General features: G+C 37.9%; 2 protein-coding genes across 2 annotated transcripts; one reads left to right on the plus strand and one right to left on the minus strand.

The window, feature by feature from the left end:
* The first annotated feature begins 895 nt into the window (after positions 1-895).
* Positions 896-2,485, plus strand: LOC122052502 (anthocyanidin 3-O-glucosyltransferase 2-like). Its single transcript, XM_042614048.1, has one exon. It carries the CDS (start codon positions 970-972, stop codon positions 2,437-2,439), a length of 1,470 nt encoding a protein of 489 aa, XP_042469982.1. The 5' UTR covers positions 896-969; the 3' UTR covers positions 2,440-2,485.
* A 6,513-nt stretch (positions 2,486-8,998) lies between these two features.
* On the minus strand, positions 8,999-11,012 carry LOC122052503 (squamosa promoter-binding protein 1-like). Its single transcript, XM_042614049.1, has 2 exons — positions 10,444-11,012; positions 8,999-9,345 (listed from the first exon to the last, which is right to left on the minus strand). Exons 1-2 carry the CDS (start codon positions 10,746-10,748, stop codon positions 9,117-9,119), a joined length of 534 nt encoding a protein of 177 aa, XP_042469983.1. The 5' UTR covers positions 10,749-11,012; the 3' UTR covers positions 8,999-9,116.
* Positions 11,013-17,248: the final 6,236 nt, after the last annotated feature.

The following is a 17,248-nucleotide window of genomic DNA, read 5'->3' on the forward strand; positions in this document are numbered from 1 at the left end:
GCAAAAATCAAAAGGCACCTCAAATTATGCAAAATGTCAAAAGATTGCCTCTGTTTCAAAAAACAAAAAAAAAAAAAAAAATCAAAAGGATCTCCAATAGCGATTTTATTCAGTATTACGGTATTGTTATAGCAACTATTCAATAGTTATTATAATATGAAAAATTAACTATTTAGCTTTAATTGAAGTTACTATACATAAAATACTATTATATCAAAATTAACAACTTAATCAAAATTACTTATATTTCATCGAATTATTTTAAGTTGGTTAAAAGCACTTTAAAATTATTGTAATTAAATTCTAAAATTTGAACGTTATATTTTAAACTCTGAATATTATTATATCAAAATATTTTCTATGTAATTTTAAAAATTATATTAAATATATCAAAATTACTTTAAAATAATTATAGCAGCTACCTAGCTATTTAGTAACTATTATAATATTATATTAAATATTACAAATTATAATAACTAGTTTGTGGCTATTACAATAAGGTTAAAAAGTAACTAACATCATTATAACTGTTAAAGAATAGTTATTATAAATTATAGTAATTACTTTATAATAGCAACAAGTTATATAGAGCTGAAAATAAGGATATTCTTAGGTTAAAATATATGATAGGACATCTTTTGACTTTTTTTAATTATATAATTTGCAGTGTCCTTTTCATTAAATTGTCCTATTCTTAAAAATTGTTTAAAGTTATGAGTGTATTGCGTTAAATATTAATAAAATAACAATTTAAAAAATATATTTTAGGAATTAAGGAAATATTAATTAAATTTAAAAATTATGTCTATGTAATTAACAAAATATAGTTAAAAACCGATTTGACATCGACATTATAAATTTTGGAAAAATAAAATAATCGCTATAATTTGGTACGGACTACTATATAGGTACCGTTTCGATACGTTGGGAGTTGCAAGTTTGCGGAACAGAACAAAAGATCGAGGAGCCATGGGGGAAAACAAGTTGGTGCTCCTTCCCTCGCCCGCCGTGGGCCACATCATCACCATGGTGGAGATGGGCAAACTGCTATTTCGTCGCCACTCCGACACCTCCGCTGCCCACTTCTCCATCACCATCCTCCTCCCTGGCCCCGCTTCCGCCCCTGCCGTCGACGCCTGCATCAAATCCGTCGAGGCGTCCGGCCTCGACATCGAATTTCGGCGGCTTCCGCGCGTCGATCCACCCACCGATAACGACGGCCCAGAGGACTTCACGTCCCTCCTCATGCAGAAGCTCATGCCCCACGTGAAATACGCCGTCGCCGACATACAGCGTCTCTCCGCCGCCCCCGTGGCGGCGCTGATCGTTGATTTTTTTGCCACCGGGGCGCTAGATTTCACCCGAGAGCTCGGCGTGCCTTGCTACGTATACTTCACCACCAGTGCTGCCTTCCTTGCGCTCATGCTTTATTTACCAACTCTTCACGAGAATTTCCCCATGGAGTTCGAGGAAATGGAGGAAGCGGTGCATATACCGGGCGTGTGCCCCATTCTGCCGCTTTCGATGCCGGCACCGTTCATGAGCAAGAAGAGCGGGAGATACACCTGCTTCGTGCACCACGGCCGGCGCTTCTGCGAGCTCGACGGCATCATCATCAACACCTTCGCCGAGCTCCAGCCTGAGACATTGCGGGCCGTGGAAAAGGGGCTCTGCGTGCCAGGCCGCTGGATGCCGCCGGTGTTCCCAGTGGGCCCCGTGCTCGCGAGCCACGTGGACGGCGGCGGCGCTTCGAATGGTCGACTACGGAGACACGAGTGCCTGGCGTGGCTTGACGAGCAGCCGGCAGGGTCGGTGGTATTCCTCTGCTTCGGGAGCAGAGGAAGCTTCGAGGCAGCGCAGGTTGCGGAGATGGCGAAGGGGCTAGAGCGGAGCGGGCACCGGTTCCTATGGGCGCTGCGCGTGGCGAGTCTGAAGGAGGCGGAACTTGTGATGCGGCAGCCTGAAGAGCCGTCGAGGCTGGAGGAGGTGCTTCCGAAGGGGTTCACGGAGAGGACAAAGGGGAGGGGGATGGTGTTGGCGTCGTGGGCGCCACAGGCGGACATACTGGCGCACCTGGCAGTGAGGGGATTTGTGACGCACTGCGGGTGGAATTCATGCCTGGAGAGCTTGTGGTTTGGGGTGCCAATGTTAGGGTGGCCGCTGTACGCTGAGCAGCACCTGAACGCAGTAGTGATGGCGGAGGACATAGGGGTGGCGCTGCGGCTGGAAGTGGAGAGGGAGAAGGGAAACTGGGTGGGGGCGGAGGAGTTGGAGAGAGGGGTGGGGAGGTTGATGGGGGAGGGGGAGGAAGGGAGGAGGGTGAGAGCGAAGGCGAAGGAGATGATGGCGGCCAGTAGGAGGGCCGGGGAGGAAGGTGGTTCTTCCTTCGTTACCATGAAAAAGCTGTTGGTGGAACTACTCACCAAGAGGGCACCATGACATTCTGTGATAATGTATTATTAATAAAAAAGAAGCAATTTTCTTCGCTTTGTTCTGTTCTATGTTCTCTTCGTATCAATGTCTTTTCTACCTTTCCTAGCAGCACCTTTTACTTCTCCTTCAGATCTTTTCCCCTCCCTATCTTTTTCCTTTCATTATGTGATTTCTCCCAACCCATTGTCGCCTCCTCCTTCTCGTTCGGTCGTTCCACGCGCCGAGCTCCCCTTCCCTTTCTCCTTATTTACACTTCTTCGCCTCAAATTCCAGCCACAACAATGACCCCGCTACTTGTAGCTGGAAGGTTAGGTTTATTTTAATGAGAAGCGATGTAAAAATTCTAGCTCCATTAGTATTTCCTAATTAATTCTGATAGAAAATTTTTATGCAATCATCTCCAAAATTATTGAATCAACTTTCAAATTAATCCATTTAAAGATATGGATATCTGAAATAAAAAAAAAACCGGCTCCTCCCTTCTTCTTACTCAATACAGCATACTCGGCCACCTTTTGCCACTTTAGCCGCTGTAGCCTCTCCGCTTCCATAGATTGAGATTATTGAAGAAAAGTTCCGGATTTTTTTTTCAATTTATAGTGATTTGTAGGGGAAAAAACCAGCACAGTAAGAAAAAAAAGGAAACAGTAAAAAAAAAAACTATTGATATTGATACCGCATGGTGTGAGTAGCTCCGAAGATAATATGAAATTGATAGTTAAGGTGGTAAAATGTGAATATGTTCGCCCCTAGCGTCTCCGTCAACTTGTCCCAGGATCAACATGGAGGAGGTAAATCACGGGCGGCTACTAACCTTTGGAATAGTGGCTAGCACATAAGGGAGACATTTACCTCGGCTTTGTCGAAATTCGAATTCCAGACCTATAGGAGGATTAAAGTCAAGATAAAATGGTGGTCAAAGTCACGATGAGAGTTAAAGTCAGGGTATACGTATCCGAACGAACCACCTCCCGTGAGTCACTTTTTATAGACAGGGCTTTTAGCATAAGTTCGATCGGGCTCAATAACTGGTCGTATCTATGGGACTTAGTCGCCCACTCATCACTCTTCAGATGCAGAGCTCCTAGCATATAACCGCCCGCCCCAAAGTCGATCGCGGCTAAGGGGTGCAGTTCCTTACTACAAATGGGCAAGGCCGCAAGGCAAATTCGAACAGACCAAGATCCGGCTAGGGCTAAGGGGTGTAGTTCTCTACTTCTTATCAACAAGGTTCCCAGCATACAATCAGTTGGTCTTAAAACCGGGCGGACATACGTGACTTACTTCATATGGGCAAGACCCCAGTATAAACCCGGACGGACCAATAGCCGGTTGGGGGGCTAAGGTGCACAGTTCCTTACTCCATATGGGCAAGACCCTAGCATAAACCCGAGCGGAATAGTCGGACGGGGGCTAAAGTGCGCAGTTCCTTACTTTATATAGGCAATGCCCCAGCATAAACCTGGGTGGACCAATAGCCGACTAGGGGCAAGGGGTGCATTTCCTCACTTCATATGGGAAAGGCCCCAGTGCAAACTTGGGTAGACCAAGAGACAATCGAGGTTAAAGGGCACAGTTTCCCACTTCTCATCAACAAGGTTCCAAGTATATAGTCAGTCAGTCATAGAGCTGGCTAGACATACATGACTCACTTCATATGGACAAGGTCATAGCATAAACCCGGACGGACCAATAGTTCGCCGGGGGCTAAGGTGCATGGTTCCTTACTTCATATGGGAAAGGCCCTAGCATAAATTCAGATGGACCAATAGTCGGCTAAGGGCTAAGGTGCGCGGTTCCTTACTTTATATGGGCAAGACCCCAGCATAAACCCTGGTGGACCTGCTCCATGCCTACCTTCAACTTCGTTCAAGGTCATCCCACATGACATCTGGTATAGATCATGGCTTTGATATCATTTGTTGTGACCAAAAAGATATTCACATATCTCCATAATGACATGATATTATCCACTTTGGCCCTAGGCCCTTATGACTTTACTCTTGGGCTTTACCCAAAAAAATCTCATTCCAATGGAGATATCTTATATTCTTTTAGACCCATGATCTTTCTCAAATCTTTTCAATATGAGACTTTAATTGAATTCCAACACTGTCGATGATATTCCATTAACTAGTAATGATCAAAAAGACATTAATACTCTACTTCATCTTCTTAATTAGAATTTTCCTATTTGAGATCTTAACAATACTCATTTCCTTTCTTACTATTTAGTTTTTCTTGAATTATGAAAGTTGTCTCCTCTCATGGAGTATATACATCATTAGAATTCTCCAATAGGCTAAAATGGATAGTGCTCGCCCCATTTCTACATCGATTGTTGTAGGTAACTTCTCTACACCTTTACCCTCTCCGGTTATGATTGATCTACAAATGTATTGGAGTATTGTTGGAGCCCTATAATATGTTACTATCACATGACTTGACATTACTTTCGTTGTCAATCAGGTTTGTCAATTTATGCATGCTCCCACTGAACATTAGTATCTCAAAGACACTATTATATATAGTTTCTTTTTATATTGACACTTCTTGCGAGAGTTACACGTCTATAGTGATGTAGATTGGGTTGGATCTCTTAACAATAGACGTTCCACTAGTGGATATGCAATCTTTGTTTGGATGAAATATCATATCATAACATTTTAAAAAGTAATCTACTGTATTTATATCAAGCATTGAGATCGAATACAAAGCTATAGTCAATGCAATATCTAAAATCATTTGATTTTAGTCACTCCTTTTGGAACTACATATTTTTATTAGTGTTATATCTAAAATATGACGTGATAATATTGGAGCAATATATCTGGTTGTAAATTCAATTTTTCATACTTGCACTGAATATGCAGAAATTAATTTTCATTATATGTGAAAATGTGATAATTATTAGTCTCTTATATTTTAGATTAACTTGCTCACATTTTCACCAAACTATTATAACAATGCTTTAATATACTTACAATCAAATTTAACGTTCTGTTGACAATCAAATTTAACGTTCTATATATTTGTTGAGTTTGTGGAATAATGATGATAAAAATAACGATCAATGATGATTTTCCCTAGAGCGACATCCTTTTTCATAAGAGAGATCATACATCCAACGAGACATTTTACACTCACTAATGGTCTGTTTGGGAGGAGGTGAGGGAAGGGGAAGGAAGGGGAAATAAGGGGAAGGGAAACTTTCAACCTCGTTTGGGAAGGAGTGAGGAAAGGGAAGGAAAGGTAAGGAAGGGTAAGCTTTAACCTTCGTTATCCATGAAAAGAGAGATTTTCTTACACCCCGAATTGGGGTGTAAGGAAGGGGAAGGGAAAATAAAATATTTTTTATTCCAATTTTATTCCTGTTCTTAATAGTTTAAGAAATATTTCAATTTCTAATTTTACTATGTCGCCGGAGTTTAATTTTCTCGCCTTCTTCACAGCTCGCTTGCTACCAGATTATTAGAGGAGGGGATCCGATACGTCTTCTAACTGAATTGAAGGGAGACACTATTTTTGTCCTCAAAATTTAAGAGGATATCTACTATTTTTTAATTTTTCCATCAAAATTTAATAAGTTTTTAAAGAATAGGAATTCTCGTTAACAGCGTTATCTTTCAAATTTTTTTATTTAAGATTTCTAAAATTATTATTTTCATTATTTCTTATTTAATTACTTGATTATCGGTAATTCATTGTTTTGTTATGAATAGATAAAAAAAATTAATTTTTATTAAAAAAATAGCTAATTTAAATGATAATATAAAAAATTAATTTTATTATTAAAAATATCTAATTTATTTTTATAAAATAAATATTAATATTATGAAAATTTTCTAATTTAAAAAATAAGGGTATTTTGTAACTTTATCTATTTAACCTTCATTTCCCTTCCTTTCCTCCCAAACAAAGTAACACATGTTACGTTAATGAACCTTCTATCTCTCCCAAACAAGGAGAAGTTAAATACTTTACTTCCCTTTCCTTCCCCTCCCTTCCCCTTCCGTTAATGAACCTTCCCTCACTCCATCCAAACAGAGGGTAAAAATTGACCCAACGGGTGCAAAATGATAATATATTCTCTTTTATTATGTACTCTGTGAAAGACGTCACATGTTCACGTTTTTATTTCAACTAATTACAGCTAGGGTTGTAAATGAATTGAATGTTTGTAAATAAGTTTGGTGTTGGACTTGGTAAGAGCTTATTTATATTCGTTCAATACACACAAAATTAATTAAATAAACAAGCATGAACAACTTGTTAAACTAAACGAACATGCAAGTTTGAACATATATGTATGTAACTCGTTAATATTCGTGAGCAACATTTATGAACAATATTCATAAACAATATTAATGAAAACGTTAGTGAACAATATTCACGAACCATATTCATTAATAAAATTCTTATCAATATACTAAATAAACAATTAAAATAAACATACAAGTTTGTATTATCAAGCTCAATAACTAATCAAGCAAGCAAAAGTTTCAAACAATCAAAAATACTTGAATTGAGAATTTAATAATATCTAAACGAGCCAAGTTTAAATCATGCTTGAGCTAAGTTCATGCTCATAAAAAATAAATTAAGCCAAGTCTAAATAATTATTTCAATGATTTAGTTCATTTTAAGCTAGACTTGACTTAGTTCAGTTATCTTATCAAACAAACTTGAATACTTCAAAATTTGACTCGACTTGACTTATTTACAACCCTAATTACAGCATGCTAATTAAGCAACGACGATGAAATCCTTGGCAATGTACACATTTTCTTTTACCTCTAGAATATTAATGATCTTCTTAATTATTTCACTGAGTATTTTATCATTATATTAGACTCATCTCATTGAGATAGAATGATCACTAGTGGTAAAAAATATATAGAAAAATGATTCAATTGAAAATACTGAGTACTTTTATAAGATTTCCACCTAAAAGAGGCTCAACATGAGCCTTCAATTGCAGCTCCTTTGACACAGGAAGAAACTGAGTCAGTAGTTCCTGGGTCACGGTGTAAGACGCTTTTGCAATTAATCAGATATTTATGGATTGATTTTTAGATGTGGCGCGTGATAGAATAATTTTGTTTTTCCTTATTTACCCTAGTATTAGTCAGAGATGTTCGTGAAGTTAGACTAATCACATTAATCGGTTTAAAGTGCTTGATACTAGAATTAAAATAATAATAACAAATAGAGTCAGTGCAGGGTTTAGGAAAGTTTAATTAATCTTTAGGCCTCGATGAAATTGATGTAGAATTCTTTCTTTATTTTTGGCATCTATCAACTCAAAAGAACTAGTAAAAAAAGTGCTTCAAATCCAAGTGACTACAACCAAAATAGCACTTGAAACAATCAGTATAAAATTGATCTCTAGAGTACTATCCCAAAGAGGTTAATCAGATATTTAGGGTTCGAATCCCAATTGCCACGAGCTGTAGAAATTTTTCTCTAGTGGAACAATAAATCTAAGAACGTTGGTTGCTTGGATAGACCGGATAGACCTCCTGATAATAATATCCCACCAATCCACAATCCGTAATTTACAAATTCAAGATCCAATGATCCATTAAGGTTTGAAAAGTAGAATTCTCTATAAATAGCATAGTTACGGATGGTATACAAGAGAGTCTAAATCTAACTCTAATTTTCTTCTTCTAATTGTTATTACTTTATTCCTTTTACAGTGGGACAACCTCAAAGCCTTCTGACGCATATTAATCCATACAGTAATTAAGCTTCATCAGTCATGTTGCGGCAGACCATCAGTGACTATCAAGTTTAATTACTAGAGTGGGGTGGTAAATGCCTTAAATCAAGTTTGGACTTGGATATGAGGTCTCCAATTGAATCATGCTTTTATGGTGAGAAATCTAGAAAGTTAGACGAAAAAGGCTTTGATGTTGAGATCTGGTTGGCCTCGCTGCAGAAAATTAAATTGTTTTTAATGATGTACCCCGGGAAAGTCTAAATGGTCACGCATGCAAATTCCAACCTGCAAACTTTGGTTGGTGAGAATTGGTGAAGAAAAAATGAAGAACTCGGGTCAAAAACAGTTGGAAGTAGCTTAAAAATTTAGCATCTATGACTTGGTGGAGCTCCTAGGCAGGGATGACTCTGAATGCTCCAAACTAGCTAGCTTCAATAACTCTTTGCTATCATTAGCTAGCTCTTCTTTCTTCTTTTCACCTTTATCATGGCTGTTTAGTTGTTCGTAGTTGATACTTTCGCTTGCAGAAATCCATAGTTTCTACCTTTTAAGTAGGGGCCCATCTAATTAAACTAGTAGTAAGAGGCATGCGTCGATCTCTCCTATATATATATTCATAGTTTCTACCTTTGTTTAAATTGAATATTAAGGATAATGAAACTTATCACATGCCCATTTTTATCTCATTATTTTGCTTCATTTATCAACTTGGTTTAAGAAATGAAACTATTGGGCGTTCATTCTTATCACCCTAAAAAATTTTATTTCGTTCAAAAGAAAAAAAAAAAAAATCAAATAACATATAAGTTTCGAATGAGGAATTAGTATAAAAGTGAGGGATCATAGGAATAATTCATTGTTTTTGTTCATTCTTAATTCGCCAATGATCCAACAAAGCTGTACATTAAAGTCTTAGAGTTAGGAGACACAGAAGGATGACAGAAGAGAGAGAGCATGATCATGGTTCAAGGGAGATGGAAGTGGAAATGCTTGAACGCGGAATTGCCAGGGACAATGTCGCTGCGGTCATTTGAGTCTTCCCTTCTTGGTTGGCTGCTCTACAGCGACTCAAGCCTTGATTTCCCTCTGCAGTTTCTGAAGAACTTTTCCGGCGACGCTCGTTGTGACCAGCCAAACGCCGACGGCAACTCCTTTTGTACTCGTCAAATTCTGATAGCTCATGGAATCTGCATGGAACAAATATTAAAGGAGGAAGCTTAAGCTCCAACTTAAAAACTAAACACTCAATAAATTAAAACGTTTGCAGGATCGTAACAACCTTAGCTACAATATGATTTCCATTAGTTAGCTTGAAGATAGTTAGAGCAGGGCATGTCAGTTTGGGGCAACAATTGAAATGTTTCAAGACGATGAAGTTACTCAACTTCCTGCTCTAGCTATATTCCCTTGATCTAGATCAACAACATGCATTAATTCAAGGGACTAACGTCCAATGAACTGATCATAATATCCTCATTTTCTTAGTGTATTTCAATGAATTAGAATCATTTCACTCGTGATGATATAGATTAGGGCTTTGCAATTTTTGAGTATGGGATGAAAATTAGATTGCCGAGAAGGAATGAAAGTGTATCGAGTAAGAAATTAAGCTCATTTCTTCTAATGCCCTCGTCTGAACTTCACATGTTTTAAGTGTCTTTTGTTTGAATCGAAGGCAATAACAAATGACGAATGATTTGACAAAAACATATACAAAAGACTAATTATTGACAAAAACACACACGCACAGAAGACGAATAATCTTGAGGATCAAGATCCGTGATGCATGTAGTTAAATCAATCTTCTGCACAGATTATGCTAATGGTAAATTCCAATTTATGCACACTCAAAAATCGACATTCAAAATATTCATCTCATTTGAAATTCAAACATTGATCTTTTTATTGCTCTTCAAAGCATCGCGCACTTGTGGGGGGCTCCAAGGACCAAAATCTTTTTTTTTATATATACCAGGTATCCGGATCAAAATCTTTGATCCATGTGCAAATGAAGTTGTAATCTAATATAAGATAGCTAGATCTTAATTTCTGATCCACAATTCCTCCTAACACTAGATTTTTTATTTAGGTCCTTGATCCATGTGCGATGGAGTTGCAACCTCATAAAGTTTTCATTCGATTAAACTTTGGTGATCGAATCATATCTTTCAATAATAAACAAATAATTGATCAGGAGATCAGAAAAGACGCTCAAACAGCTTGTCCAGATTCCCTTATAAAATAAATAAATAAGAAAGCAAGAGGGAGGGGAAACAGAGGAGCACCTGCTGCATTGCTGACAGAACCTCTGCCGCCGGCCGGCGACGACGACGGCCGCGGCCTTGGAGTGCACCTCGCAGACCTTGTGCCGACAATTATACCGCTTCTCCTCCGTCAGATCGGCGGTGCACTTGTCGGCCTGGCATCTCGTCACGCCGCAGCTCCCTGACCCCCTCTTCGCCGCCAATCGCCTCTTGGTGTCCACGCCCGCCGCTGCCTCATCTTCCTCGTCCCCGTCCTCCTGCACGACGACCGCTTCCTTCTCCTTTTCGGTCTTGGGGAGCTTCGTTGGAGGCCGGGGGCGGTCCATGGCGGCGGGAGATCAGAGAGGGAAAGCCGGAGAGAGAAAGAGAGAAAACAGGAATGAGAAAGGGCCACTGGAAATGTGAGGCGAAGGGATAGGCAACGTGAACAATGAGTTGAGGAATCTCTGTCAATTTGCAAGAAATCTTCTTCTACAGCGACGTCTCATGGCCATGATCAAACAAACATCATGATCATCGTCATCCTCCATTATGAAGATGAATAATCTGCCTTTTGCAAGCTGTAACAAATGCTTGCTTGACAGCGACTCAATAAGGAATCGAGTGCGCCATTTATTAAGATCATAAACGCATCAGATATATCACGAGACGGGACTGGAATGGAATCTTCTTCCTTCGATGTCTACGTTGCCACGGCTCCTTTTTGCGCCTGTTCCAACGGAGTTTTCTTTTTCTCCTGGCAACATATACACTAACTTTGTTTGTCAGCACACATAAATCTTTTACATCCTTAAATAGTTCGTGTCTGTTATATTGATTGCTCCATTCACCATAAAACTCCAGAAAAAATATTAGAACATGTAACACCTCAAACAAAATATTCACGGCAGATGGCCCAGAACCTTAACATCCCCTAACAAGGTTTGATCATTTCAATTTTTATGAGCTTGGTGATCACAATTTATCTGAAATATTAGGAAATAAATTTATTTTTGTTATTTGAATGTGATACTAAAATTTGTAAGTAAGTATTCTTTTTAATATCTCTCTTGTCCAGATCCAATTAGTCAAGTGAGGTAGATGAGGTGTTTGGCCTACTTGACCTAGTCTGATTGGTTTGTCGATACCAAATAGCTAGCCAACAAAAGTTGACTCACAAACCACTCAACTTGATTAGCGTATTGAAACCATCCTCTCAATCGGACAAACACACTCAATTAAACCAAACCAGTTTATCTGTTCAGACCGACTAGATTAAATCCCCCGTATAGATTGACTAGATTAATTAGACCAATAAACATGTTCGATCCTGCCAAACTGGAACGTCCAAATCATCGATTAAAATGTCTACCAATTGGATTGCCTAGTCAATTGGGTCCATCCAACTTGAACCAACAGAGTCACTCATTTGACTGGGCATTCGAGCCTGATTAATATCTCTAATTTAAATGACTTAGTTTACGAAAAATAAAGATAGAAAGAGAATTTTTTTTTTTTTGGACAAAAACGTAAAAGATGAATAAGAAAAATATTATATATATATATATATATATGTTGATTAATTTTTTTTAAAAAAATTATGAAAATATTGTATATATATATATATATATATGTTGATTAATTTTTTTAAAAAAAATTATGAAAATATTGTATATATATATATATATATATATATATATATATATATATATATATATATATATGTTGATTAATTTTTTTAAAAAAAATTATGAAAATATTGTAGACCAACTTAAATAAGATTTCTTTTTCCTGAAATAGGACCCAGTAGGAGCTATTGGAACCTGCTAGCCATGTTCTTGTGCAAGTGTACGCATTGGGCCACAACGTGAACATTGAAGCTGCCCCAACAGCATGATGTTGACCTCGCCCGCCCTTTCATCTGCTTCCTCCACCGTTTCTCTCTCCCTCGCGCTGTCTGTCTCCTTTTTTTTTTTTTTTTTATAATTTTGATTGGTCCAAATTTATCAAAGAATTAAGTTTCCAATGCACTTAATTCAATTCCGAGCACCAAGGCTGTCGTTTATATGACTGATCCATCGTGCAACTTTTCCCTCTCCCTCTTCTTCCCGGCCTCCTAATTTTACAAGTGAACGCCTGCAAGTTGCGTATTTTATCAGACATGTGTATTTTTGATTTTCCAATGAATTTTTATAGTCTTAATAAAGAAATTTCTTTATGTAGTGAGTAATGCAGTGGGTAATTGACTCTAGTTGTTCATAGTTCTAAAATTCATTACCCTAAGGACATGTTTGGTTCGAGATTATCGTGGATAACCTTAGTTATCTGTCTATGGTTATTCATGATTACTGCGTTTGGTTCGAGATTTTTTTGGATTCCTAAGTTTTCCTCGATTCCAAAACGTCAGCACACGTCATCAATTGGGGGATTCAACCCGGAATAGAAATACCTTCGCCTACCTTGGTTTTTGTTGATTCCTGAGGTTATGAATTTATTTTTCTGAAATTATCCTCGAATCGATATGACCAGAGCACGAAGGTGGCGGTAGGCTGCAGCAACAGGCGTCGGGCGTCGGGCGGCGGTTGGTAGGCAGCGGTCAGCGTCGTCGGAGGTGGCAGCAGATTGTTGGATGGTTGCAACAAGCGGCTGCAGCTGGGATGACTTATTCGAAGCTGCCTTCGTCTCAGTACAGGGGTGTCGTACCGCAGCCAAACAGCGGTTGGGGCGCTCAGATCTACAAGCGCCAGAAGCGCGTTAGCGCTTCCGCGGTCGTGACGCCGTCACCAACTTCATGCCGCTGTCGGCGAAGGACGAGGAGGGCGCGGAGAGACGGGCGGGCAGTGGGCAGCGAAGGCGGCTTGCGGCAGTGGGCAACGCGAGGAAGAAGAACCGACTTTCCTATTATCTGCTCCGTTTTTTTTACTTTACTATTTAATTTAAATGTTATTATTTTAATTAAAACTTTATTAAATTAAAACAAATTATAAGTAAAACTTCATTATTAATTTTAATAAATTATTTAAATAGATTATAAAATAAAAAAGAAAATATTATCTAATTTTATTTATTTATATTATTAAATATTAATATTATTAATTTAATTTATTTTACAAAAAATCAAATATTAAATTGATTTAGTTATAAAATACCTTAGATGGAACAAAGGGTAATACCGTATATATTAAATTAGGTTATATATTAGAACCTTGAAATAAACAAGTTTGAGTTACATTACTTAGAATTGAACCAAACAACATTAGATTATGTTATATTCCCCATAACCTTGGTTATGTGATTACCTGGTAATCATATAACCAAGGTTATAGATGATGACTTGAACCAAACGCGCCCTAAAGATCTTATGTCACATATACCTGGTAGAATCTAAAAAAGTTTTTCGATTTAAAATTTTTTATGTGCTTAATAGTATAAGTGTATAACTCAACTCCTAAATTTTAAAGGTAAAATCTTATTCACATAACCAAAAACTTATAAAAAACCCAAAAAAATCTAAAAGAAATCATGTTAGGTGTAGATGAGTCCGCAAAGACTCATCCGTAGTGATCCCGTCCGAAAACTGAGTAAATGGGTGGTCGGTGAGGTGGCGAGAATGTTGACAGAGGAAAGACTTCGAGCTAGGAGCTGCGAACCGAGAGCTAGAAGTTGCGGACCTGCGCATACCACAGATAGAGCGAGAACCAGGGAGTGGGTCCCTGGCGTAGGTATTCCGACGCTCAAGTCAGAATAGTAGCGAATGTAAATGGAAAAGAAGATGAATAGTAGAATAGCAAATGTGGATGTATGTGCGTGAGTGTGCGTACCTGGTCAACAGAAAGGATCCCTTTTTATACCGTCTCTTATAACCTCCACAATAATGATGTGTCAGAGACTGTCTAGCGTTAGAATATATCAGGTAATAGAAGATATACAACAACTTTCCTCTAGGCAGAAGAAGGCTCCATTGCGTGTATATGTCAAAGTAATAAAATATTCTCTGCCGAGTAGCCTGTTGGTGCAGTTTGTACTAACGGTCTAACTCAGATTTTGATAAATGACAAGTGAGTTAAGTTAGATGTTTTGTTGTCTAACCATTTCATCTAGTGTGCAGGAGTTAACAGACTGACGAAGTCCAGATAGGTCGATGGCCCGATCGGATATTTTACGGGAAGTCCAGATAGGTCGATGGGCCGACCGGATATCTGGCGAGAAGTCTCGGATATCTGGCGATGACCCAAATTTCCTCATTTTAAGCCCTAAAAATAATTCAAAAATATTTAGAAATGCTATAGAAAAATTCTAGAGATTTTTAGAAATTTTTAAAATATTTTTATGTAATTTTTGGAGTTCGTTTGGTATTTTTACCAAGGAGAATAAGTTTTAAAAATAAACTAAAATAAAAAAAAAAAAGGGTTGTAGAAGCTGGGTTTCGAACCCAGCACCCCGGACCCAAGCAAAACCAGCCCAACCAACCGAGCTACGCTCGATTTGTAAATCAAATATGGAGCGATATATATTTAAGTAGTAGTTAGGAACAGTAAAATAAATTGAAAATAAAAGTGCGCGGCTGAGGAATCGAAGTCAAGATCTCTGATTTGGTTAAAATTTAGCTAACCAAGTGTGCTGCAGGCGGTTTTGTTTAAGAATAGATAGTAAAATTTTTTAAAGAAGTTAACCGAATATTGAGTTATAAGATAGAACTTAGGGATTAATTTTTCCCGAGACCTAATTTTCTTCCCCCTCCCTTATCTCGCGCGGCGTCGTCCTCTGCTCGGGCGGAAGACGAAGAGAAGCTAGGGCTTCTTTCGACGGCCGACCAAGGTTCTCCAAGGGATTTTCTTCACTATCACAATCCCCTCGTCGAGGAGATTTCGTGGACACGAAGAGGAGCCGAGATCTTCACTTCTCCAGAAACTCTAGAGCCTTCCCCTTCGGCTGTGAGTCCAAGAAACCGCTGTAAGTCGCTTACTCACCTGCAGTAGAATAGCTTCGGATTTCTATTTCTTTTGTGTTCCGAACTTGTTCTGTGAAGAAGGTTAGATTAGGGTTGCTGCCGTGACCTTCAAAGGAAGAATAGATTGTGTTCTTATCTAAATCTTTTGTGTCCTTAAGTTATCTAAAATAGTTTAAGGATTCATGTTTCCTTCAATCTTTAGTTTTCTGCCGAGAATATCAGAGAAGAGAAACGGATTATATTGTTTCGAATTATAGATTTGGTTTCGGTTTTGGTAAAGCATGTGATTTGGGTGAAAGGTCTCGGTTTTGATGTTTTCATGGCCTTCTTGAGATGGGATTTGTGTTCACAGAATTGAATTTGGAGTACTACAGCCGTGGTGTTGGATGATTTGGTATTTCCACCATGAAGTTCCTTGACATTGATTGTTGGTCGAGTTATGGTAGGTAGAGATGTGGTTTGATGATGATTCATTTAGTCTCATGTACTGCATGTGGGAAGTTGAGTTAATGAGATCATGATTTGGTGTCATGTTTATGTTTTTCTTCGATTTAGTTTGGGACAGTTTAATAGTAACAGAATAGAAGACCAAGTTAAGCGTGTTGAGCAATTTGATTCCTTATGGTTTCCTTACCGTGGCACTGAACAGGAGGTTGTGTTTTTAGGCCTTAAAACTAGGAATTCGGATGTTGATTTAAATCCTTTTGTTCATGAATTTTTATGGGCATGATCAGTTAATTTAAAGGGTTATAGATTTCGGATTCCTGTTGATGAGTAAGGAACAAGAAAGAGTTTAGTTTTCTTCTAGAGTATGTAGGTTTGTAACAAATTAAGGTGGTCAGAGCTTTATATTGAGTTACATGCATTGGAAAAGTTTGAGTTATGTTATATGTTGTTGCTCATCACCTTTTATGTGGTTAGTACAGATTCTGTCCTAAAAGCGAGCATAAGGTAAATTAAATGATGATATAGCAGAAATGCAAGAGAGTATATCCTGAACATTTTAAATTTCGTATTATAGACTTGATAGTAGTAACGTTGGCAAAAAAAAAAAGATACATTATTGCAGATTTGATGGTTTAGCATCGGAAGATCCAATTAGATCTCTAGTAGCTTAATTAGATTTGCAGAATTTTGATTGAGTTAGTATGCAGATTTTGTTAAGCTTAGTATGCAGATTTTGTTAAGCTTAGTATGCAGATGTTAGATAAGCTGAGTATACAGATTTTATTAAGTTTTAGTGCAGATTTTTGTTAAGCTTTGGTGAAGATTTTAATTAAGCTACAAGTGCAGATTTTATAAAGTTTACAAGAGCATATTTTTATTAAGCTAGTATGCAAATTTTTGTTAAGCATTAGTGCAGATTTTTGATAAGTATTGTATGTGTAGATTGCTTTTGTATTCTATGCATAATTATGTGTTACATAGTTAGTTTCATTCATAGATGCACACGAAAGATACCCTAACAGTATTTTGGGTTTAAGAAAAGTATAAGAAAGATAAAGAAAAGTATAAGAAAGATAAAGAAAAGAAAGAAAAGGCCGAGGCCTTAAGTAGATCCCAAAGTCAAGACTTTAGGGATTTTTGGCACACAAGGTGCCTATTAAAATGCCAAGACATTTAAAGAAGAAGTAATTAAGATTATAAGTATTTTACTTTTAAGAAGATGCTAGTACCCGACTTCCGAGGTTGTCGTTAAACAAATCCAGGTGTCCAATTCCGAGGTCTTGGCCCTAGTAGACCGAGGTCTGCTCTTTTAGGATTGGTGGCTCGCTACCCTAACCTATTAGGGAACGCGCATAAGATGGTACTATGCCTGGGCCCAAGAACAAGTTGATTACTATTTTGAAGTATTATAAGTATAAGTTTTTGAACAAGTAAAAAAAAAAGTTTTAT

The sequence above is a fragment of the Zingiber officinale genome, chromosome 3A (genome assembly GCF_018446385.1).
Source record: "Zingiber officinale cultivar Zhangliang chromosome 3A, Zo_v1.1, whole genome shotgun sequence".
NCBI classification, from domain to species: domain Eukaryota; kingdom Viridiplantae; phylum Streptophyta; class Magnoliopsida; order Zingiberales; family Zingiberaceae; genus Zingiber; species Zingiber officinale.